Raw genomic sequence first — 25,188 nt, 5'->3', positions numbered from 1 at the left:
ATAACAATGTGTACATATGCCACAAAGAGTTCAGTTTCCCCCTTCCTCCATTACGAGGGCATCAATAGTTCATCTGACGGTTTTGAAAGAGGGACACACCATGTTGATTCTGCTGTGCAATCAATCAACTGATAATGTTTACAAAAGTCAGCACAGATCCATGCTGATTGAGATGATTGCCAAAATACCAATCAGAGGAACCTTCTTGCTTTCCCTCACTGGTTTCCTGGAGATTATAGGATGTTAGCAGAAGAGACAAGGGACAGGGATTAGAGTAGACCATCAAGGGTATGTATTCATGAGGAAACTTGATGTGTTCACAAAACATTTGACAAGAATTTTCCTGGCCTCAAAAATCATGTACTCGGCATCTAGGTCAAACCCCCTTTTCAACCATGACATACTGTATTCACATTAGTCGGCAGTCTCAATTTTTCATCCCACAAATGCATGTTTTACTTACCAGTACCTTATAGCTGGGCGCAAGGGATCAGCAAGCGATGAGCTGTGTTGCGAAGGTGCATTGGAATTTAAGATGCGAACTTTTTGCATTGGATCCCAATGACATTTTAAAATGGCAACCACCCACAACTCACTTTGATACTTGGAGTATAAGTCAACCCCTGTTTTTTGGATGGACTTTTCAAGGCTTCAAAGGTCGACTTATATGCTGTCATCGATGGTAGATCTAATCCCCATCCAGTTAACCCTGTCTGGGTATATATGTTTTGTCTCTGCTTTGCTGCCTCCTTCAGCAGAATAGATCTTCCTATACCATCAACAATCACAAATTAAGAGTGACCACCTGACTCAGGTACCAAAGAGCTGTTGACATCCATGGAACCCAGTCTCAGCATGCCTCACACCCAGGAGAGATGAGGTAATGGAAAGGTTAACAAAATTGGGGAAGGGAAAAGAGCAAACCCAAATTTGTAAAAAAAAAAATTGTTTTACAAGGTAAACCATATCCTGAATTAATAATGTTCATTAATTAAATATCCATTTTGTTTCAGTTTGAGATGAATCAAATAGTAGCAAAGGTACCACAATATGTATTCTTCAGGACATTGTATGAACAAATATAGCTTGGTGTGTCAATTTTATCATTCCTATCCTAATAGGAGGGGATATCTTTGTTTCATTGCTAAGACTCCCAGCCCCTTTCCCCATCCTCGCACCAAATTCTCACCTGAAAAATGTGTGGCACATGGATCTCGGGTTCCATTGTGGTGGCAGCCATGGGCAGATGAATTAAATAGCTGCTGGGAAACAGGCTGCCTGGAGATAAGATCAGGTTCCCCTGAATGACCATGGCATTGAAATTACGTTGACAGTTCAAGTGTAATTGCGTTTTAATAAAAACAGAAAGTGCTGGAAAAACTCAGCAGGTCTGGCAGCAGCAGTGGGGAGAGAAACAAGGTTAACATTTTGAGTCCAATATGTCTCTTCTTCGGAACTGCTCTTTTTTATTTGCAGTGCAGTGCTCTGTTCTGTCTCTTCAATCTGACTGTCACATTCTGTCTCACACTAGTTATCTCATACCAACTCCTGGAGGAGGATTGGCAACGCTCAGCAGGAATGATTGTCATCACGGTCCTATCATCGCTTTTCTCCTGTCTCCTATTTCTTGGCCTCCTCTTCATGTGCTGCTACAGGAGGAAAAGGTCAGTAGCAAGGAATAAGGTGGATGCAGTCACCTCGGCACCCAGGGATACAAACTAACGTTCTTGGCACAGAGCAATGGTCACTGATCAGAATATTGGGTACAGAATTTAGAAGTGGTCTTCCTACAGCCCATCCATTTTCTGTCAGTTAATCTTTCCAGGGTCTATAAGGAGAAAGTCAGCATGCTAACATGCTGCACTGTCTAACGTAGAGATCCTTCTGTTTCACACAAAGGGGCATATTTTCTACTTTGTGGTGGAGGTAGCGGTTGCACTGATTTTCAAAAACAAATAAAAAGGTAATGGCAATTGCGTCGGTAGACTGGGTGTAAAACATTACAAACACAGGAACAAGGCAGGAAACTGTAGCCCAATTAGATTTAGATTGTTCATGGGTACATTTCTAGAATCTGCAACACAGGATGAAAATAGACTTTGGAAAGTCTGGGATGATCAGAAAGAATCAATAAACAATAAAGACTGGAAAAGTGAAGAACAAAACTTACAAGGATGATACCAGGTCTAAGAGGTTTTACCTATCAGGAAAGACTTAACAGGCTGGGACTCTTTTCTCTAGTAAAGGAAAAATTAAGGTTGACCTAGAGGTCATCAAAATTATAAGAGTTTGATAGGGTAGATGTAGAGAAGATGTTTCCACTTGTGGAGGAGTGCAAAACTAAAGGAATATAAGACAGTCACTAATAAATCAAATAAGGAATTCAGGTGAGACCTCCTTACCCAGAAAGTGGTTAGAATGTGGAACTAGCTACCAAATGGAGTAGTTGAGATGAATAGTATGGATACATTTAAGGGGAAGCTGGATAGATACATCAGGGAGAAAGGAACAGAAGAATATGCTGATAGGATGAGATGAAATAGGGTAAGAGGAGGCTTATATAGAGCATAAAATATCAATATAGGCCAGTTGGGCTGAATGGCCTGTTTCTTTGTGTTAAATTCTACGTAATCAACACAGACTTGTAAAGGATGGGATGCATTTGACTAATGGAACTTCTTTTGAGAAAGCAGCATACTTAAATAAATGAAAACCAGTAAGCTATTAGCAGGATTTTATAAAGTGCCACAGGATAGACTTATTATAAACATTATGATGCATGGCATTAAGGTGAATGTAGCTGCTTGAGTGGAGATTTAGCCCAGGATAGGAATCAGAAAGCAAAGTTAACAGGGCACTTTTTAGACTAATGATTTCCATTTTTCCCCGAAAATCTGTGCTGGGAGCTTTTTTATTTTCTAAATGTTCATAAGCACAAGGGGGGCATAATCACAGGTGTTGTTGGGAATCACTTCTTCCCACCAAAGAGGGAATGGAAATCTGGAACTCTCTTACTCAAAGTAGTTGAGGTTAGACCAATTGACAATTAAAAGCAGAGACTGATAGATTTTGCTAGGTGAGGGACAAGGAACCAAGATGGCACTAAGATACAAATCAGCCATTATTCCATCAAATGGTGGAACAGGTGAAATGGTGGACTGAATGAGTTACTCCTGTTCCAAAGTCCTTATAAATAATATTTAGATTTACTGATAATACCAGGGCAAGCTGCAATGAAAAATCCGCAGGTTGACGGACGCCATTGTCAGGTTTGCCAAGTGGGTCATTAAGTAGCAGATGCAATTCAATGCAAAGAAATATGGCATAGCAACTGTTAAAGAAATGAGCAATAAAGAGAAGTATAACCGAAATAAGAAGATTATTCCAAGAGTGGACAGACTGAGAAATCTAGTGGTGTGTGTACAGGTATGAAAGACCAATGGGATTCTGATTTTATATGTGCAGCACTGAATTTGTATGAGACTTCGGTTAGGTTTGCAGTTGGTGTTGGATTGTGTATAATTCTGGGCACCCTTTATAGGAAAGTTACTCAAGCCGTGGAACAGGTTCGGTGGAGGTTCAAAAGAATTTTATTAGAAATGAGAATGCATTTTTATGCACCAAGGATAAAATAATCAGGGAATTTTTCACTGGAACAGAAAAAAGTTAAGGGGGTATCTAATAGAGGTATTCAAAACTATGAAAGATTTTCATAGGGTAACTAATGAAGGATTGTTCCTGGTGTTTTGAAAAGGAAGAACATAAAAGGATATGGGAAACAGACAAAAATTGGGATTAGAGTGCTGAAATCAATGGAAGAACTAACACCAGCGTAGACATAATGGACAGAGTGGCCTCCTTCTGTGCTTTAATTCTTTTTATTTGTATTCTAAATGATTTCTGATTCACAGTTTTCATTGCTGTTTTTAATTTTAACCTGAAACAGGACTGGAATAATGAAGAATAATTGGATGGGGTACGATACACATTTTAAAAATGACAAGTACAGGAAGAATATGCTCGCAGCAATGGGAGAAAGGCTGCAAAATGAGAAAGCCAAAAACACTTTGTTCTTTCTTCAGCCCCAGGACCAATGTTCTAATGAGGACAATACTTTCAGATCCTGGAGCATTCCAGAATACCACAGGTGCCTGCTCTCGAGTGTTGTTAATAAGCAGATTGCATTGGAAGGGCCAATTATTTTTTTGTTGCTGTAATTGTCCTTACGTAGGGCTACAGGGAAAAGGTGGGGGAGTGGGACTAAGTGAGTTGCTCTTGTAGGCAACCAGCACAGACAGAGAAGGCCCGATGGCCTCCATCCGTGCTGTAGCCGTTGCATGATTACTATGCATCAGGAATGAGACTTGACAACTATAGCCCAGTATCAAGCCACATCAGATGGACATCAGATCACATCAAGCCCTGGATAACAGTACAAAACTGCCATTTCTTCTGCAGACATACCCACTGCCTTGTTTGAGTTGCTTCCTTACTGCGGATTCGTGTAGGGACAGGGAATTTCAACTGTGCACTCGCTGCCTGAATTCCGCAATCCTATTTGTTTTTTAAGGGCTGCCACGGAGATGAGCGTCACCCATTGAGCCTGACCCATATCTGATTCCAGATCTTGCTTCAGGTTATCAGGACAGGTGCTGCCACAGAAGCCTTGGCAAGTTGTTGCAAGTGAATCCTATAGTTAGTACGTGCTACAGTCACGATGCCTCAGTGGTGGAGGGAGTGGGGTGGTTGGGCTGCTGATGAAGCGGGCTGTCCCATTCTCCCATGGTGGGGGACACGTTACCAATCATTCGGCTCTCTCAGTAACTGTGCTGGATAAGGCAGTGTATACCTGAGCAAGGGACACCACAAGGTCCTGCTGTGCTGTAGATAATAATAACAAGCCAAAGCTCCAGTTCATAACTGTTATCCAACCAGACCTGTGGGAAAGTGGGCATTAAGGATGGGCAGGGCTATGAATGGTGGTGATGCCTTCATGGCCAAGCTGCCCAGACTAGGAGAACGGCTACTTCCATGAGATACTGGAGGAGAAAGTGTTGTTCTGAGCAACAAAAAGTTTTTTAAAATGAAGGAAGGAAACATCTTAGACATTAGAATACGTTACTTTAAAGTGTTTTTCATTCTTTTCAGTGTTTACGGGGAGAAGGGGCTGCCAATAACCCGAGGAATACACTCTGACTTTCTGTCATTTGATTGTGTCTCCCCACCCTTGGATACAGGCCTAACAGCACACAACACACACCGTCATCTCCTGTATACAGTAACAGGGCCTTGTGGCCCTGATTTAGCTTCTACTCAGTCAGTATAGAGACAGACAAAGGAGCTATGGCACTGCAATTGGCCCATGCACAAACCTTTATGAGTGTGGGCCTCTGAAAGGGAAAAAGGCTGCATGGAAAAAAGGGGAATAAATGAGAGAAATACAAGAACAAGGTGGAGAATAAAAAGTAAATAAGACTGAGAGATTGTAAGTGAGTGAGGAATAAAGAAGATGAAATGGGCACAGAATGGTCAGAATTTTCCCAGCCCTTGGAGCCAAGTTTGGAGCTGGTGGGGGGAGGGGGGTGCGAGGTCCTGAAAGTCACAAATAATGTATTGGGACATGCATGCTGTTAATAGGATCCAAGCTGGTTGGTGAAGCCGAAACCAAGACACAGAGCTTTTCTTTATTGAGAGAGTTTATTGGCTTGTTCAGTCCCACAGCTCCCCTCCCGCACAACCCATTGTCCCAGCAATCCCCTATTTATACATACTCAAAGACAATTAATACCCATCACCTGTTTCTCTTAATTGTAACAATGTAATTGACATGACATTAACACATTCGTTCCCAACATGCGCACTTTTATCATACTGACGGCAATCCAGCCAGCAGCCAGTGAAGGTAGTTGAGTAGGTGATTAAACTGGATCGTCCCACAATGTTCCAATTTTCCTGAAGTCAACCAGGACTCCCATAGTGTGTGAGATTCACCAGCTCAAAGGAGGCAAGTACACAGCAAGAGGACACAACACTTGTACTTTACAGGAGATCTGTGAATTATCCCACGCGAAGGGGAAGCCCACTTTCAAGTGTAGGCATGGCCTGCCATTGCAGCATACTCTCATGCAGTTTGCTCCCACTGAGCATGCTTGGGCTTAAGAGAATCATTGTGTCCCCGTCTTCGTCACTTCCCTCTGGTAGCAGTGCTCCCTCTTGCACCCCAGTTACTGTAGCTGCACTCCCATGGCAGCCACAGTGAAGGCTGCCGGCCACCATCCCACCTCATTAGGCCACCCGCCTCATCAACTGTCCCCAATTGGATGGTGAATACAAATGTAACCTTTTGGTTGGCCGCTTCCAATAAGATCGCATTAGGGAACATATGGCTGATGGGGCAGGGTCAGGACCTGGAAATGTTCTATGAGAAACGCCCGGCCAAAGAGTGAGATGGAGAAAATGGGGAATGGGATAATGAGGGGGAAAATGGGTAATGAAAGTGGAAATGTGAGACAGAGAGAATGAGAATAAAGAAGTGAGGAATGAGAGAAAGGGAGCGGAAGAGTACCTGCTTCATTTCAGTTAACTAGTTGGAAACAAAATATAAACCATAGAAAGAGAGCATTAAGTCCATAATGTCACTACGAGCGCTCTGCTGGCGCAATCCAGAAATAATCCCATTGTCTATTCTTTCCATAACTTTGTACCTACCTTAGCAGAAATTTCTAATCCAGTTTCCCTTTAAAAGATGCCTCTTGTTGGAAGATATTCCATGTCCTAGCAACACTGTCTCTGTAAAGGATGGTGACTTATGCTCACAATGAACCTTTTGTTTTCATTTGAAATTTGCACCTGATTTCATAACCCACCTCCCACTTCTTTCTTTTTCCATTTTCTTTTCTCCTTCTGCATCACTACTCTGAACAGCAACTTCCTAAATTTTCCTTTATCTGGCAAGTGAGATAAGATGGGAGGGAGTGGCTGAACAATGAATCCACTCTGTACATCTCCAAGGTCATTTAGTGATATCAACAACAACTTGCATTTACATAGTGTCTTTTAAGGTAATAAGTCATCCCAAAGCACCACATAGGCACGTAATCAAACAATAAGAGACAAAAGTGACATGAGGACAAGTGACCAAAAACTTGGTCAAAGAGTTAGGTTTTTAGAGTTAGAGTCTTCAAGGAGGAGAGAGGGGCAGAGGGATTTAAGGAGGTTCTTTTAAACCTCAGAGCCGAGATGGCTGTAAGCATGGCCACACATAGTCGAGTGAAGGATGTGCGCAAGAGCCCAGAGTTGCAGGAGCACAGATTTCTCAGAGGAGCCTACAGGCATTTTCTAACCTTGTCGATTGGCGCCTGGGGAGAGGGCAATGCAAATAGCTCAAAAATGGGGAGTGAAAACGCCTTAAAAGAAAAAGTCTATATTCTAAAGGTTTTTTTCTCTTGCAGTGCTTACAGAGATAGCGGGCAGAATGCAGCCCAAAGGATGGGCTCTGGAGGTCTGCCATTCAGTTATATCTCCACACCCTCTCATGAAGGCCTGATGTTTCAGAAGAGGTACAGGCCATAATTTTCATTATTCATAGAAAGGCTTCACTTTGGCCACATGTTAACAATCAAGCATTACAGGACTGAAAGCATAAACCAGGAAATCAACCGAGGACCTTGTGCCTGCATGGCTCAGTATCAACCTCTTAGTGTTTATATTCACCTGATCATCTGACCATTTTCTATCTCTTCCACTCCCTTGCCCCTCTGATGATCAAGTGAATACAAACACTAAGATGTTGATACTGAGCCATGCAGGCACAAGGTCCTCAGTTGACTTCCTGGTTTGTGTCTGAGTTAGATAATTCCAGTTAGGCAGCAATTTGGCATTGTTAGTCTCAGTGCCCTTGGATTAGGGAGGGGAAATATCAGCCAGGTTTCCCACAATTGAAAGCAAACCCTTGCTGGAAACTTGACTTTTTTTTTTGTTCATAGGATGTGGACATTAGCCAGCATTTATTGCCCACCCTCAATTGCCCTTGTTCTGGGGGTTTTTTAAGAGTCAACCACATTGCTGTGGGTCTAGAGCCAGATGTAGGCCAGACCAGGTAAAGATGGTGGATTTCCTTCCCTAAAGGGGCATTAGTGAATCAGATAATAGGCAATGGTTTCATGGTCATCATCAGACTTCTTTTATAAGGATTTTTATTGAATTCAAATTTCACCATCTGCTGTGGTGGGATTCGAACCCGGGTCCCCAGAGCATTACCCTGGGTCTCTGGATTACCAGTGCAGTGACAATACCACTATCCAATCACCTCTCCCACATCTGTAGATGATAGGGGTTCCCCTGGCCTGTGATACCGCCTATGACAAAAATGAAGCATTTGGTCCAGTATTAGCTCAATACAGTCTTTAAGTCCAGTTAAGAATGCCACAGATGCATCTGTCCATGACAGTATTGGTAGGAGTGAACATTGCACTGTCCTTGTGAAGATGAAGTCCCATCATCACATTTAGGATACCCTCCATCGTGTTGTGTGGCACTACCACCGAACTAAATGAGATAGATTTGAAACAGATCTAGCAACTCAAGACTAGGTATCCATGCAGTGCTATGGACCATCAGCAGCAGCAGAATTGTACTCAACCACAATCTGTAACCTCATGGCCCAGCATATCCCCGACTCTATCATTATCACCAAGCCAGGGGATCAACTTTGGTTCAATGAAGAGTGCAGGAGGGCAAGCCAGGAGCAGCACCAGGCATACCTAAAAATGGGGTATCAACCTGGTGAAGCTACAACACAGGATTGCTTGCATGCCAAACAGCATAAGCAGCAAGTGATAGACAGAACCACAACCAACGGATCAGATCTAAGCTCTGAGGTCCTGCCACATCCAGTCGTGAATGGTGGGACAATTAAACAACTCAGTGGAGGAGGAGGCTCCACAAATATCCCTATCCTCAATGATGGGGAAACCCAGCACATCAGTGCAAAAGATAAGGCTGAAGCATTCACAACAATCTTCAGCCAAAAGTGCTGAGTGGATGATCCATCTCTGCATCCTCCAGAGGTCCCCAGCATCACAGATTGTTATTAACCACTTGTCAGTGCAAGCCTGGATATTGTCTTCAGCCAATTCAATTCATTCCATGTGAAATCAAGAAATGGCTGAAGATACTGGATACCAAAGGCTATGGGCCCTGACAATGTTCCAGCAATAGTGCTAAAGACTTGCGCCCCAGAACTTGCCGCGCCTCTAGCCAAGCTATTTTAATACAGCTACAATTGTATTACTGGCATTTACCCGGCTATGTACAAAACTGCCCTCCTATTTCCTGTACATGAAAAGCAGGACAAATCCAACCTGGCCAATTACCACCACATCAGTCTACTCCCCATCATCAGTAAAGTGATGAAAGGGGTCATCAACAGTGCTATCAAGAGGCACTTGCTTAGCAATAACCTGCTCACTGACGCCCAGCTTGGGTTCTGACAAGGCCACTCAGCTCCTGACCTCAATACAGCCTTGGTTCAAACATGGACAAAAGGGCTGAACTCTAGAGGTGAGGTGAAAGTGACTGCCCTTGACATCACGGCTGCATTTGGCCAAGTGTGGCATCAAGGAGCCCTAGCAAAACTGGAGTCAGCGGAATCAGAGGGAAAACTCTCCGCTGATGGGAGCCATATCTAGCATAAAAGAAGATGGTTGTGATTGGTGGAGGTCAATCATCTCAGTTCCAGGACATCACTGCAGGAGTTCCTCAGGGTAGTGTCCTGGGCTCAACCATCTTCAGCTGCTTCATCAATGACCTTCCTTCCAACATAAGCTCAGAAGTGGGGATGTTCGCCGATGATTGCACAATGTTCAGCACCATTCGCGACTCCTCAGATACTGAAGCAGTCCATGTCCAAATGCAGCAAGACCTGGACAATATCCAGGCTTGGGCTAACAAGCAACATTTGTGCCACAAAAGTGCCAGGCAATGACCGTCTCCAACAAGAGAGAATCTAACCATGGCCCATAGACATTCAAAGGCATTACTGAATCCTGCACTATAAGCATCCTGATATTGGGATAATTCCCTTGCTCTTTGAATAATGTCATGGAGACTCCTACGTCTAACTGAGAGGGCAGACAAAGCCTTGTTCGACAGAACAGCCCTCCCTCAATACTGCAGATGTGTTCCAGCCTAAATAATGGGCTCAAGTCTCTGGACTTGAATCCATGACCTTTTGACTCCGGAGTAAGAGTGTTGGCACTGAGCCACAGCTGACACTTAACCAGGATTCTCTTATCAGTTCTCATTAGATTTATATGATGCACTGACTGCACACCTCAGTATATGGCATAGTCTGTGCTTTTGTGTCACTTTATGTCAAACAGCAAACACTTTTCAGGACCACACTGAGATTTCATTGTCTTTTGCTACATTCAGTTCCAGTGGCTTAGTTCAGAATGGATTAGCACAGAATCGATTGGTTCAAACTGGATTGGTACAGACTGGATCAGCCCAGACTCGATTGTTACGGAATGGATTGGCACAAACTGTGTTAGCACAACATGGATCAGTTCAGGCTGGATCAGCAGAGCATGGATCAGTTCAATTGGTACAGAGCGGATTGTTTCAGACTGGATTAGAGCAGAATAGATTGATACAGACTGAATCAGCGCAAACTGCATCAGTACAGTCTGGATCAGTACAGCATGGATTGGTACGGAATGGATTGTTTCTGACTGGACGTGTACAGCACATTGGCACTGGTGTGGTGAAATCTGCCAACAGGTATGTAACTGACACAACAATTATTTGCCATTACTGAAAAGAGAAACATGTTGCCGAAGCTTTACATCCTGCAGTAATCAGGACAAACACAAGAATGCCAAATTTCAAACAATCACAACAATTTATACTACAGGAGAAAAGGATGCTGATTGGTTAGCAAGTCAACTTTGATTGTCCAAGGTGTTACCACAGAAAAAGCAATGGGAACTTTAGGATCCCCAAGCTCCTGGGTAATTCAAAAACGACACAAGGCCTGAACATATTCCATTTGCTTGCAGAGAATGGGCCCCTGGGTATGAATGTAAATGAGCCACATTATGAGCTTGACCAATTATCTTAAATTGGGTTTTATTGTAGCTGCTAGCACAATCGGGATTGTTCAGTAAGTGCTGTCCAGTTGGGGACATCACGTCCTAACAGTCAACATTTTGCTTTAGGTTTTGAAAGTGCGGGCTGGTCGGGTACAGTCTGTACTCTGCAGATTATGAACAACTGAATGAGCATGCTGTTTGATTCGATCAGCTAATCATTGGGTCATACAACCTTTGTACTGGGCATCACATCGCACTGAAATTCATACATGACAGTACTCAGTTATGTGGTAGAAAAAATGTTTTTCTCAGCTTCAACATTTGGTAACCTGAGACTGCTTTAACTATAGTTGTGGGGAAAGGAAACACCCTGTGTCGTACTCACCCAGGATGCTCCAATTGCCCCATTGCTTCTGGTTAGATTGGGGCCATAAATACCTGTTACGGCCCCTGTACCTCAGTGTCTCCCACTGAAATGTGTTAGTGTTAGATGAGGACAGGTATATGCTAGGTTGTGGTACCCCACGCAGTCCAACAGGCCTTCCAACCTGCACCCACTAGACACACCTGCGAAGATTGACTGGAGTCAAAATAGTGTCAGCAGGCACCTGTGGAACCGTACACCGGCAAATAACCAGGGGAGGAAGAGTCACTAATAGCACCAAGCTCAGTTATAATCAGCGAGGGCGTTTCCAGCACACTGTCAGATTCCCATAATATGGTAGATTCTTACTGGATGGAAGGAGGCCATTCAGCCCAGCTTTAAAAAGCTATCCAATTAGTCCCACCGCCCCCCCCCACCCTTATTGAATTTTTATTGAATCTGCTTCCCCCACCCTTTCAGCCAATGCATTCTAGATCAGAGCAACTTGCTGTGTAAAAGAATTTCTCTTCATCCTCCCCTCCCTTGCCTTTTTTTGATGATTACCTTAAATCTGTGTCCTCTGGATACTGACAGTGGAAACTATCCTTATTTACCCTGTCAAGACCCCTCATTATTTTCTACACCCCTGTTGAACCTCTCCTTAACCTCTCCTCTGAAGAGAAAAGTCCGGCTTGTGCAGTCTCTCCACATGACTGACATTCCTCATCCCTGGTGCCATTCTGGTAAATCTCTCCTCTACCCTCTCTAAAGTTTTGAGTAACTTTCATTGCACTTTCTGTGAAGCCTGATGCATTGCATGGCGAAGGAGGCAGTCTGAGCTTACCCCCAATGATTCTACTGAACCACTTCTAAAGCTGCTAACCATGCAATTAATGAGCTGAAGCCTACAAGCATAAAAACATTTGAAATAGGAGCAGGAGTAGTATGACTCCTTTTCCCTTATAATCCAATTCCTTTGTACCAAAAGCTAACATACCATTTGCCATCCGACTGGCTTGCAGGACCTGCATGTTGACTTTCTGTGACCATGGGAACAGGAATGAGTAATTTAGCCCCTTGAGTCTCTTCCTTTTCGTGTACAAGGACACTGAGGTCCCTCTTGCTTCCCAGCTTCTCATCATTCAAAAATATTCTGCTTTCTTATTTTTCCTACAAAAGTGGATAAGTTCATATGTTGCCACCTTTTATTCCATCTGTCATGTCCTTGCCCACTCACCCAACCGGTCTATATCCCTCTGCTGCCCCTTTGTGTCCTCTTCACCACTTACTTTCCCACCTATGTATTGTCAGCAAACTTGGATACATTACACTAAGTAGCAACCCCCCCCCACCACCCACCCTCCCCAACCCATCTAATTCATTGATATAGATTGTAAATAGCTTGAGGCCCGAACACTGATCTTTGTGGTATCCCACTAGTTACAGCCTGCCAATTTGAAACTATCCCATTTATTTCTACTCTCTGTTTTCTGTCCATTAACCAATCCTCAACCTATGCTAGAATATTACCCCTCAATCACAATAGTCCTAATTTTGTGTAGTAACCTCTTGCATGGCACCTTAGTGGATGTTTTTTGGAAATCCAAATATGCTACTTCCACTGATTTCCCCTTACAGATCCTGCTGCTTACATTCTGAAAAACAGATTTGTCAAACATAATTTCCTTTCATAAATCCATGTTGATTCTGCTTAATCATATTATGATTTTCTAATTGCTCTGTTATCATGTTCCTAATAATAGACTCTAGCATTTTGCCTGCTACTGATATTAGGCTAACTGGCCTATAGTTCCCTGTTTTGTCTCGCGCTCCTTCCTTAAATAGTGAGGTTATGTTCGCTACATTCCAATCCTTGGGAACTGTTTTAGAATCTAATATTTCTGGAAGATCATATCCAATCCATCCACCATCACTGCAGGTACCCCTTTTAAACCCTAGAAAGCAGGATTTCAGGTCCAGGGGATTTGTTTCCATGTAGACCCAATGATAATTCCCCTCTGAGGCACATACTCCTTAACTGCTCTTTGTTTTAATCAGATACAGTAAAGATGTGGCAAGCCCCACTTACCAAAGAGAGACTATATTTACCCCCTGCTATTATGGCTGATATTCTGTTCTTATAACTGCAAGTTGCATTTATATAGCACCTTTCACCTAGCAAAATATCCAGAGGTTCTTCACAGGGGTGTAATTGGACAAAACAATTGACAGCAAGCCAAAGGAGGAGACACTAGGACAGGATATCAAATGTTTAGTCAAAGAGGTAGATTTTAATGAGGAGAGCTTTACAGAGGGATTACCAGAGTTTAAGGCCGAGATGGCAGACGATACAGCCATCGGTTGTGGAGGGAAAGAATAGGGGATGCACAGGAGGGCAGGATTCGACTTACAGAGAATTAATAGAAGCCCTTGGAATAATTATTCTGTAAGAATGATCCTTACTGCCCTCATCATACCGTCTATCATCAGCTACAGAACTCAGGCATGCCCCCAGCCCCTCTCCCCCACCCCGCCTCACTTCTAGAACAGGCCAGGGGCCTTTTCAAAAATGTCGAGAAGGATTGTTCAATGTGCTGGAACAGGTTTGGTGAGTTAGGAGTGAAATAACCAGGAAAAAGCTGAAAGATCAGCAGGCCCATCAATAAAAGAGGACAGGCAGATCAGTGTGTGAAGTGGAAAGTCTTTGTTATTTTAAGAAGTGATGTATTGACTGTCCCACAGTGGCTGACACAATCCATGCTTGTGTAATTGTGTATGGTGCCAGTCATAGACTACACTAAGCTTTCAACATCACCTTTCTCCTCCTCCACCTTTAGGAATTCCACTGGCATAGCCCCAACCAACTCAGCGCAATCTGCCCTGGTACAGAATGGCATGGTGCAGAATCGATTTGTTCAGACTGACCCAATATGGAATGAATCAGTCCAGACTGGTACGATGCAATCTGCCAGCAGGTATGTAAGTCAACCAGCTCCAAAATGTCAGCCTTAGCAGTTAGTTAACCGAGGATAAAAACAGAATTACCTGGAAAAACTCAGCAGGCCTGGCAGCATCGGCGGAGAAGAAAAGAGTTGACATTTCGAGTCCTCATGACCCTTCAACAGAACTGAGTAATGTTAGGAGAGGGGTGAAATATAAGCTGGTTTAAGGTGGCGGGGGGGGGGTGGGGGGGAGAGAAGTTGGGGGGGTGGGGGGTGGTTGTAGAGACAAGCAAGCAGTGATAGGAGCAGATAATCAAAAGATGTCACAGACAAAGGAACAAAGAGGTGTTGAAGGTGGTGATATTATCTAAGAGAATGTGCTAATTAAGAATGGATGGCAGGACACTCAAGGTACAGCTCTAGTGGGGGTGGGATGGAAAGACTGACAGGGCATTACAGGTATAGATTTAAAAATAATGGAAATAGGTGGGAAAAGAAAAATCTATATAAATTATTGGAAAAAACAAAACGGAGGGGGAAGAAATGGAAAGGGGGTGGGGATGGGGAAGGGCGTTCAAGATCTAAAGTTGTTGAATTCAATATTCAGTCCGGAAGGCTGTAAAGCGCCTAGTTGGAAGATGAGGTGCAGTGAAGCCCAACGCAAACTGGAGGAACAGCACCTCATCTTCCGACTAGGCACTTTACAGCCTTCTGGACTGAATATTGAATTCAACAACTTTAGATCTTGAACTCCCTCCTCCATCCCCTCCCTTTTGTTTTTTCCAATAATTTATATAGATTTTTCTTTTCCCACCTATTTCCATTATTTTTAAATCTATACCCGTAATGCCCTGTCAGTCTTTCCACCCCACCCCCACTAGAGCTGTACCTTGAGTGTCCTGCCATCCATTCTTAATTAGCACATTCTCTTAGATAATATCACCACCTTTAACACATCTTTGTTCCTTTGTCTGTGACATCTTTTGATTATCTGCTCCTATCACTGCTTGCTTGTCCCTACAACCACCCCCCACCCCCCCCAACTTCTCTCCCCCCACCTTAAACCAGCTTATATTTCACCCCTCTCCTAATATTACTCAGTTCTGTTGAAGGGCCATGAGGACTCAAAACGTCAACTCTTTTCTTCTCCGCCGATGCTGCCAGACCTGCTGAGTTTTTCCAGGTAAATCTGTTTTTGTTTTGGATTTCCAGCATCCGCAGTAGTTTTTTGTTGTTAACCGAGGATGTTTTAATTTGGTTTGGTGTGTTCAAGGGTAAAGAGAAGCTGAACACGACGCTGACTTTTTTTAACATGGTATCTTCTGTGTTGTCTTTCAGATTCAGTGATAAATCTAGCTTGGTTGAGTCAATAAGGTAAGTGCACTCTAATTCCACGTATTATTAGAACTTGCCCACAGCTGCATTTTCTTTACATAAACCTTACTTCCTGTTGTTATGATTTTTGGTTGCGTAATTCTCAGTGTTTACTGTTATAAATTGCCATGTCAACATTTTCTATTCAATTTTGTTATGACTACTGTCACAATATAGTTACAAGCCCTGGTTGAGGTAACTCTGTATCTCTGAACTTTGCCGCTATCTTGCATATGATAAAAAACCATTATGGTCAAAGTGTAGTGGGAATCTGGATCTGGAATTCTCCCAAAAGTCTGTGGTTGCTTGGAAAATTGGCACTTTCAAGACTGAGACAACTAGACTTTTGTTAAGGAAAGGTATCAAGGGAGACGGAGCTAAGCCAGGTAAGTGGAGTTGGGGTACAGATCAGCCATGATCTATTTGAATGGCAGAGATAGGCTTGAGGGACTAAATGGCCTACTCCTGTTCCTATGGCAACAGTGTTCCTCAGCACTTAGGCTAAGGAGGCTAACATGGAGACATAGAGTGGGAGAATTGAATCATGAGGCTGCTCAACCAATAATTAAATTTTAATATCCTGTTTTCTTTTTGAAGTGGTTTGAAGTGTTGAAAGGCCATCTGGCAGGAAGTGATATATTATTCAAATTAAGCCATGAGCACCAGACATACCCCCATGTTTGGTTGTCCTGTCACTTGGTTGCTGCTAAGAGTTGTGTCTGGTTAGACTATATCAAGATAATGTTTTTGGTGTTCAAATATTGCTGAAAAAGGGGACATGTTGCTGAAGCACCCTTTTCTACTGTAGTACAAATTGTTGTGATCGTTTGAAATTTGGCATTCTTGTGTTTGCCCTGATGAGTACAAGACGAAAGGTTTCACCAACATGTGTCTCTTTTCAGTAACATTCAATTTCTATACGACCAAGCGACTGTTCATATATCAATAAAATTCTTTTGTAGGCCCACACTTTCTGTCCGTGAGCTTTACTTTCCATTGTCATAATGTTTGGCCACACTTTTCGATCAATGTTTACTACCTTTACCATTGTATGATGCTATGTCAATGGGCAAAACTTTTAGCTCGGTGGGCGGGCGCATGCCCGACCCGCTCTAGCGTAAAATGACGCGCGTTGACGTTGGGCAAGCGTCCCGATGTCACTGCGCAGTCGCGCAATAATCCATTTGGTGGGCACGCTGCCAACTCTGGTGCATGCCCCCCGACAATTAAAAAGCCTCTTAAAACCATTAAAAAGTTAAGTAATAACATTTTTGGCTGTCTGTCCAACCTTAGGTTGGCAGGCAGGCGAAAAGGCCAAGCGGCCTTTGCACTTTTTAGGAAACCTCATTCACTGGCGGGATGAGATTTCCTAAAGCAAATAAAATAAAATAAAAATTTTTAAATTGAATTAATAACATGTCCCTGCTCATGTGACAGAGTCACATGAGGGGACATGTTTTATCACGTTTTTCATTCCTTTATTAATTTTTATTTAACACTCTTCATCTCCCTGAGGCAGCTTTCTGCCTCAGGGAGATTATCAAACACGCACTTGTGCGCATGTGCGAAGTTTGCACTTGTCCTGCTTGCACTCCCGCCCACCCCACCCACACAGGCAGCACTAAGCATTGCCACTCGCATTTCATGCTGGGTGGGCCTTAATTGGCCTGCCAGCATGAAATCGCCTTCCGGCCTCTATCGCAGGTGGTCGTCAGCTTCCCAACCTCCCCTGCTGAGCCTGCCCAACAAGGGCAAAATTCTGCCCAATATTTGCCATACAATTTTACTGTGGCCACTGTCACAGTTTTGGTACAGGCTCTGACCACTAGCTGACTCTGAAGTCTCTGAACTCTGATACCATCTTGCAAATTGACAAGTCAGGGATCCAGATTAAACACAGCAGTGGTCTCTACATTGAGCCCTGAGTATTTCTCCCCACTCTGATACAACTCATTGTTTTCTAACCGTCAGCTAGTTTACTAAGAATTCCCTGGGTTTACCCTAGATTCCTACAGCTTCAAGTTTAATTAACAGCCTAAAGCAGAATGCTGGAAATCTGAAATCAAAACAGAAAATGCTGGAAGTACTCGGAAGGCCTGGCAGTTTCTGTGGGGAGAGAAACAGAGTTAATGCCTCAGGTCGCTGCCTTTCATTAGAGCTGGGAAGAATTAGAAATGTAACAGGTTTTACGTAGGTGAAATGGGAAGGGTAGAAAAAGAACAAGAATGAAGGTCGGTGGTAGGGCGAAAGTTGGGAGATATTAAATGACGAAAAAGTTGGTGGGGCAGAGCCAAAGCGAGTGATAATGAGGCAAGTAAAGAAACAAAACATGGGTCCGAGGCGGTAAAAATGGCAGAATATTAAACAGCTGTCATCCAAAAGCAAAAATGAGAAAAGCAGCTTAAGACCGAAACCTACAAGGAAAAGGAAATAAAATGGTTGTGAGGGGGTGGGGGCGCAAAGATTACGGTCAGAAATTATTGAACTCAATGTTGATTCCAGAAGGCTGTAAAGTGCCTAATCAAAAGATGAGGTGCTGTTACATCCTCAAAAAACACAGTAGATTTGTCAAACACAATTTTCTTTTCATAAAACCATGTAGGTTGGCCCTGCATCATCCTGTTATGATTTTCTAAATACCGTGTTACCAGGCTCTTAGTAGTGATCTCTAGCATTACTCCTTCTACTGGTTCCCAGCTAACGGGCCTTTCGTTCCCAGTTTTCTCGCTCCCTTCTTTCTTTTTGGTACAGTGGGGTTACATTTCCTAATTTCCAATACAAGGTGACCATTAACAAATCTAGAGAATTCTGGAAGATCAAAATTAATGCATCCCTTATCTCTGTAGCCATCTCTTTTCAAACCCTCAACCATCGGGTGCAAGGGATCTGTCGTTAAATTTTCTATTACTTTTTAAAATATTAATTCTTTCTCACTGTCATTAGATCCCTTGTTAACCATTCTTTTTTGAATGTTTTTATGTCTTCTACTGTGAAAACAGATACAAAATATTTATTTAATACCTCTACCACTTCCTAATTCCCCATTTTCACTTCTTCTGACTCTGCATGTAAGAAACCTACATTTTCTTTAACTGTCTGCTTCTTTTTCACAAACCTGACAATTTATTTTTATATTCCTTGCTAGTTTACTCTCATTCTATTTTCTCTCTCCATCTATTCCTTCGTAAAATCTTTGTTGATTTTTAAACCTCAATCCTCAGGTTTCCTCCACTTTTTGACAACATTCTGAGCCTGCTCTTCTAACCTAATACTATCCTTAACTTTTCTCATTAGTCTTGGTTTGCCTACTTTTCCCTTGGAGCCTTTCATCCTCAAGGGAATGTATATTAGTTAAGAATTATGAATTATTTCTTTAAATGTTTACCGTTTTTTGGTTACCCTTCTATAATTTTAATCATTTTCCCAATCCACCTTAGTCAACTCACCAGTCACACACATAATTGACTGTCTTTAAGAACCTAGTTCCGGACTTAACCACATCACTCTCAAACTCAATATGAAATTTTATCGCGCTATGATCACTCTTCCCCAGAGTACCCATGAGCATAAGATTACTAATTAACCCTTTCTCATTACACTCTACATTGTTGACCAATTGTTTATTCACCTCACATGTGTTAAAGTTGACTTGGGATAAATTTAACAAGGCCTTTAAGACTCTCCATTTTGTCAGTGGTTCCTTACATTCATTTAGCCATGGTGAAAAAGTAACAATTTCAAGGTTAAAAAAAAGGTTGAAAACAATGTTCTGGTTAAAAGCTGAGCTGCAATGAGGCTGGTTTATTTTTCAACATTTGCACAATGTTTCCTCATTATAGTATATTGAGGCAAGTCAGGAGCTCACAGCAGATGGTGGGTCACTGATTTGATCCTAAGCCCCCACTATTCTGCTGACCGTACTATTCCCGGAAACCATAATAGAAAATCAAACTCCTGAGGTACACCCAAAATTTTAGGGATTGGGATCAGTGAAGACAATCCAGAGCCCTCCCCATTATGTCAGGAGATTTCTAAAGATCTACCCGGAGGCCAAAGGATGTGTGAAGTAAATGAGTTAACACTGTCTCTCCTTCCCCTTCCCCTCACAGAGCCTGTTTCTAACATGGCTTTCATTGATGTTTCAGGAGCAAATCATCAACAAGCTTCCTTCAGTCTACCAACAGGTACATGATTTGAAATGGAATCTCTGTTTCACCTGTCAAATTTCTCTCTTTTTATTGTAGCACTTCTCAAACTAGCTTCAGTAGCCATATGCCCTCTGGTCCTGCTGCTCTGTGATATTGATCCCAGATTCACGTTCTCTAACACATTAAGTATCCTAAATGCTTCTGGGGAATCCTCTCCATCAAACTGCTTTCTGAAACTGCTTGTATCTATCTGGACATCTGCTCATATCATCTTATACCAGGGATTAGCCCCTTTACTCACCCCTGTACCACTAGGATTTGGATGGGTCCTTCTATGTTGTGATATGATCCCCATAGAGACCAATAACTTTTTAAAAGATATTTGAATTCCCAGTGACCGATTTTGAAGTTTCAATTGACATTCAAGAACATGATTCCTTCCTCAGAGCTCCGTGGTATCAGTATTATCTACAACAGAGTCATTTGGTTCTTTCTTTTGTTCCCCAACCCAACAATGCCTAACCCCCCCAACCCCCATAACAATGCTCACCCTCCCCCTCACCCGCGACAATGCTCACCCTCTCCCTTACCCTCAACAATGCTCAATCTCCACATCATCAAACACAATGCTCACCCTCCCTCCTTCACCCTCCACAATGCTTATCCTCCTTCTTTCACACTCCACCCACTCCCTCATCGTCCACAATGATCACCCACTCCCTCATCCTCCACAATGCTCACCCACCACCTCATCCTCCACAATGTTCATCCTCCCTTTAACCCTCGACAATGTTCACCCTCCCACTAACCCTCGACAATGTTCACCCTCCCCTTCACCCTCCAGAATGTTCACCCTCTCCCTTCACCATCAACAATGCTCGCCCTGCCCCTCACCCTTCCTCCTTCACTCATTCTTGACCAATGCTTACCCATCCTCCCTCACCCCCTGACAATGGTCACCCTTCCCTCCCTCACCCCTGACAGTGCTCACCCTCGTTTCCACCTCCCCCTCACCCCCGACAGTGTTAAATTCTTTCCCACACCTCCTAAAATTGCTCACCACCACCCCCACCCTCACCCCTAGTAGCCCCAGCAATGCTGATCCCACAAACATCAGATAGCCGAAACCAGAGTTTAGGAAGAGGAAGCAGGAGGTGTGGTGTGGTGTAGTGGGGAAGGACAGAGATGAACATTGTGGGGGGCTGGATGTGGGATGATGAGCATTGTCGGGGCTGAGAGAGGGAGGGTGGGCATTGTCAGGGGCGGGGAAAGAGGGTGAGCATTGTCAGGGTGAAGGAGGGAGGGTGAACATTGTCAGATTGAAGGAGGGAAGATCAGCATTGTCAGAGTGAAGGTGAGCATTGTCAGGGGTGTGTTGGGAAGGTGAGCATTGTCAAGGGTCAAGGAGGCAAGGTGAGCAATGTCAGGGTGATGGAGGGAGGGTGAGCATTATCGGGGTGAGGGAGGGAGGATGAGCATTGTTGGAGTGAGGGAGGGTGAACATTTTCGGGGGTGATGGAGGAAGGGTGAGCATTGTTGGAGTGAGGGAAGGAGGGTGAGCATTGTCAGAGGGAGGGAGGGTGAGCATTGTCGAGAGTGAGGGAGGGTGAACATTGTCGGGGGTGAGGGAGGGAGGGTGATCATTGTCGGGGGTGAGGGAGGGAGGGTGATCATTGTCGGGGGTGAGGGAGGGAGGGTGATCAGTGTCGGGGTGAGGGAGGGTGAACATTGTCGGGGATGAGAGAGGGTGATCATTGTCAGAGCGAGGGAGGGAGGGTGGAGCATTGTCGGGGGTGAAAGAGGGAGGGTGAGCATTGTCAGAGTGAGGGAGGGATGGAGGGTGAGCATTGTCAGGGGCGAGGGAGGGAGCGTGAGGATTGTCGGGGCTAAGGGAGGGAGGGTGAGCATTGTCGAGGGTGAGGCAGGGAGGGTGAGCATTGTCGGGGGTGAGTGAGGGAGGGTGAGGATTGTCGAGGGTGAGGCAGGGAGGGTGAGCGTTGTTGGGTGTGAGGGAGGGAGGGTGAGCATTGTCAGGGGTGAGGGCGGAAGGGTGAGGATTGTCCGGGGTGAGGGAGGGAGGGTGAGCGTTGTCGGGGGTGAGGGAGGGAGGGTGAGGATTGTCGGGGGTGAGGGAAGGTGAGCGTTGTCGGGGATGAGGGAGGGAGGGTGAGGATTGTCGGGAGTGAGGGAGGGTGAGCATTGTCGGGGGTGCGTGGTGGTGTTTTTTAGGCCTTTCTGTCACAGCTCCTACTATTCATCACTGTCCTGTGGTCTGAGATTAACAGCGGGAGAAGGGTGGGATTAATGTCTCGCTAAGTATAGGGCATTAAGGACAATGCCGGAGACATTCTCAAAGTGGTTTGATCTGTGCAATCCTCCCTCTCGCAAGTTTAAACTCCCTGGGTAAATACCACGCCTGTGAGTGGGTGGGGTCTTCCGCAGGGTCCCAACACGCAACAGCGACGTCTCAACGTTCACTGTGATTGCCATTGGCGGATCTGCCCATTAGAAATGAGTTGTTCCCATGATCTCCCCCTGCTGGCACAGTAGGTGCATTACAGTTCAGACCCTCTCCCGACCTGGGTTAACAGCAATAAAACAGATTCCATGAGCAAACAAAGCTGGCTGTAAACTGTCCTGTGTTAGATGTTAATTATGATTTTGGCCACTGGAGATCCGGTAAAATGACTGCCATATTCTTTAGGAAAGGTAAATCTGGAAAATCTCTCCTGAGCCCTCTCTGAATGCTTTTCAGTGCACTATGAGGCCTGATGCATACCAGCTAGAGGAGGAGGCAGCCTCAGCATATTCATTCGACTGAGTCACTTGTTAAGCTGCAAACTGTACAATTAATACACAAGCATTAACTAATTCTCCTCTTAAACACCTACCTCTAAACAGTTTTTTGTTTTAATTAGATCCAGTGAAGATGTCACAACCCCCACTTACCCAGAAGACCCTATAGTTCCCTCTGCAGTAATCACTTGCTATTCTAATCTTTATAATGAGAATGTGCATTTGTGTAGCACCTTTAACATCCAGAGGTTCTTCACATGGGTGTAATTGGAGAAAACAATTGACACCAAGCTAAAGAAAGGGACACTAGGACAGGAAATCAAATATTTGGTCAAAAAGGTAGTCTTTAATGAGGAGAGGTTTATGGAGGGATTACCAGAGCTTAAGGCCAAGACGGCAGATGATACAGCCACCGGTTGTGGAGGGAAATGAATGGGGGATGCACAGGAGGGCAGGATTCGACTTACAGAGAATTAATAGAAGCCCTTGGAATATTTATTCATTGGAATGATCCTTACTGCCACCTTCATATCATCTATCATCAGCTACAGAACTCAGGGATGCCCCACCAACCCCACGGCCCCTCTCCTCCCCTACCCCCAGTCCTGGAACAGGCCAGGAGCCTTTTTAAAAATGTCAAGAAGGGTTGTTCAGTGTACTGGAACAGGTTTGGTGAGTTAGGAGTGAAATAACCAGGAAAAAGCTGAAAGCTCAGCAGGCCCATCAATAAAAGAGGACAGGCAGATCAGTGTGTGAAGTGGAAAGTCTTTGTTATTTTAAGAAGTGATGTATTGACTGTCCCACAGTGGCTGACACAATCCATGCTTGTGTAATTGTGTATGGTGCCAGTTATAGATTACACTAAGCTTTCAACATCACCTTTCTCCTCCTCCACCTTTAGGAATTCCACTGGCATAGCCCCAACCAACTCAGTGCAATCTGCCCTGGTACAGAATGGCATGGTGCAGAATCGATTTGTTCAGACTGACCCAATATGGAATGAATCAGTCCAGACTGGTACGATGCAATCTGCCAGCAGGTATGTAAGTCAACCAGCTCCAAAATGTCAGCTTCAGCAGTTTGTTAACCGAGGATGTTTTAATTTGGTTTGGTGGGTTCAAGGGTGAAGAGAAACTGAACACAACAGGCAAAGTGTTTGTCTTCTCTCTCTCTCAGGGCACAGTCCTTTGCTGCTATTCTCTGCCCATTGCATCTTTACTCCTGTCTGTCTCCCTATGTAACTTGTGAATCAGGTGATCTGAGACAGTAGAAATTTCTTTTTGTCTGCTTTTATGAACACACTATTTTTTAATAAGTGTTGCTTTCTGTGTTGCCTTTCAGATTCAGTGATACATCTAGCTTGGTTGAGTCAATAAGGTAAGTGCACTGTATATAAACCCACTTATTTAATGTCTCAGCCCTGAAAAATGCCCAGTCTGCCTCAGATTACTCTGGAAGGGCAAGGTATCTCAAAAATTTGAGCAACAGGTGAAGCTAGCTGTTTCACACTGCTACTATGCAGTAGCAACACAAATGGCATTCACCACTAACAGGATGCTGTCATCAAGCCAAAATGAAGTCCTGCCTATCACACAAATGAGTAATGTGGTATATGAATTTCAGTACCAGTGTGATGCTAGGTATGTAGGCCATACGTCCCAAAGACTGGCGAATCATATCAAACAGCATGTCCCTTCCATTGTTTGCAACAGGCAGGGTACAGACCGTACCCAACCAGCCCGTGCTTGCAAAACTCAAAACATGGTGTAATATTAGATGTGATTCCGCAATTGGACAACATTTGTTAAATAATCCTCAGTGTGCTAAGAATTACGCTGACAACTAATTTAAGATTGTCAGTCGGGTTTGCAGTGTGGGGCATTTTCATGTATTGGAAGCGACATCTATTAATATACAGAGCACTGTTCTTTGCAGACAGAAAGAACATGTACACTCACTGTGCCTGTTTCAGCTAAACAACATAAGTGACAGCCATTCACTAGTTCATTCCTCCAGGCAATGCCTTGACCAATCAGAGTCAAGCTGCTGCTTTAAATTTCAAACAATACTTGGCGATTAACAATCAGTCATCACCAACTGGTGCATTCTCCATGGCAATGCCACTACGAATCAGAGGCCACCTGCCAACCAATCAGCACTCTATTCTCATACAGAATAAATTGTTGTTCACTTTACATTGGTATCCTTGCAAATTGTCCAGATGAGTGCAAAAAAAAGCTTCAACAAAAAAAAATCTCTTATTTTCAGCAATACCCTCAAGTTCTGACTACCAAACAACTACTTCCTGTTGTCATGATTTCTATCATCTTAAGTTATTGTAAATTTCTATTGCAGTTTAGAAACTTTTGCAGAAGTGTTTTCCATTCAGCCTTGCTATGGCGACTGCTACAATGTAGTTACAAGTCCTGGCCATATGGTAGCTCTTATCTGACTTGTTGCACTTGACCACT

At 43.8% G+C, this 25,188-nt stretch overlaps 1 protein-coding gene across 1 annotated transcript in view; it reads left to right on the top strand.

Annotated features, from left to right (window-relative positions):
- Nucleotides 1-25,188, top strand: part of LOC144696780 (uncharacterized) — a 255,023-nt gene that overhangs the window by 185,925 nt on the left and 43,910 nt on the right. The window contains exons 30-38 of the mRNA XM_078568507.1: nt 1,532-1,664; nt 3,947-4,147; nt 7,452-7,559; nt 10,435-10,782; nt 14,295-14,432; nt 15,738-15,773; nt 19,919-19,957; nt 23,619-23,756; nt 24,059-24,094. Of these exons, the coding sequence (XP_078424633.1) occupies nt 1,532-1,664; nt 3,947-4,147; nt 7,452-7,559; nt 10,435-10,782; nt 14,295-14,432; nt 15,738-15,773; nt 19,919-19,957; nt 23,619-23,756; nt 24,059-24,094 (1,177 nt within the window). The remainder of the gene's footprint in view (nt 1-1,531; nt 1,665-3,946; nt 4,148-7,451; nt 7,560-10,434; nt 10,783-14,294; nt 14,433-15,737; nt 15,774-19,918; nt 19,958-23,618; nt 23,757-24,058; nt 24,095-25,188) is intronic.

This window comes from Cetorhinus maximus, chromosome 22, assembly GCF_964194155.1.
Source record: "Cetorhinus maximus chromosome 22, sCetMax3.hap1.1, whole genome shotgun sequence".
In the NCBI taxonomy this organism is placed as follows: Eukaryota; Metazoa; Chordata; class Chondrichthyes; order Lamniformes; family Cetorhinidae; genus Cetorhinus; species Cetorhinus maximus.
The sequence above is the reverse complement of the archived record's forward strand: the minus strand, read 5'-3'. Positions and strand labels throughout refer to the sequence as shown.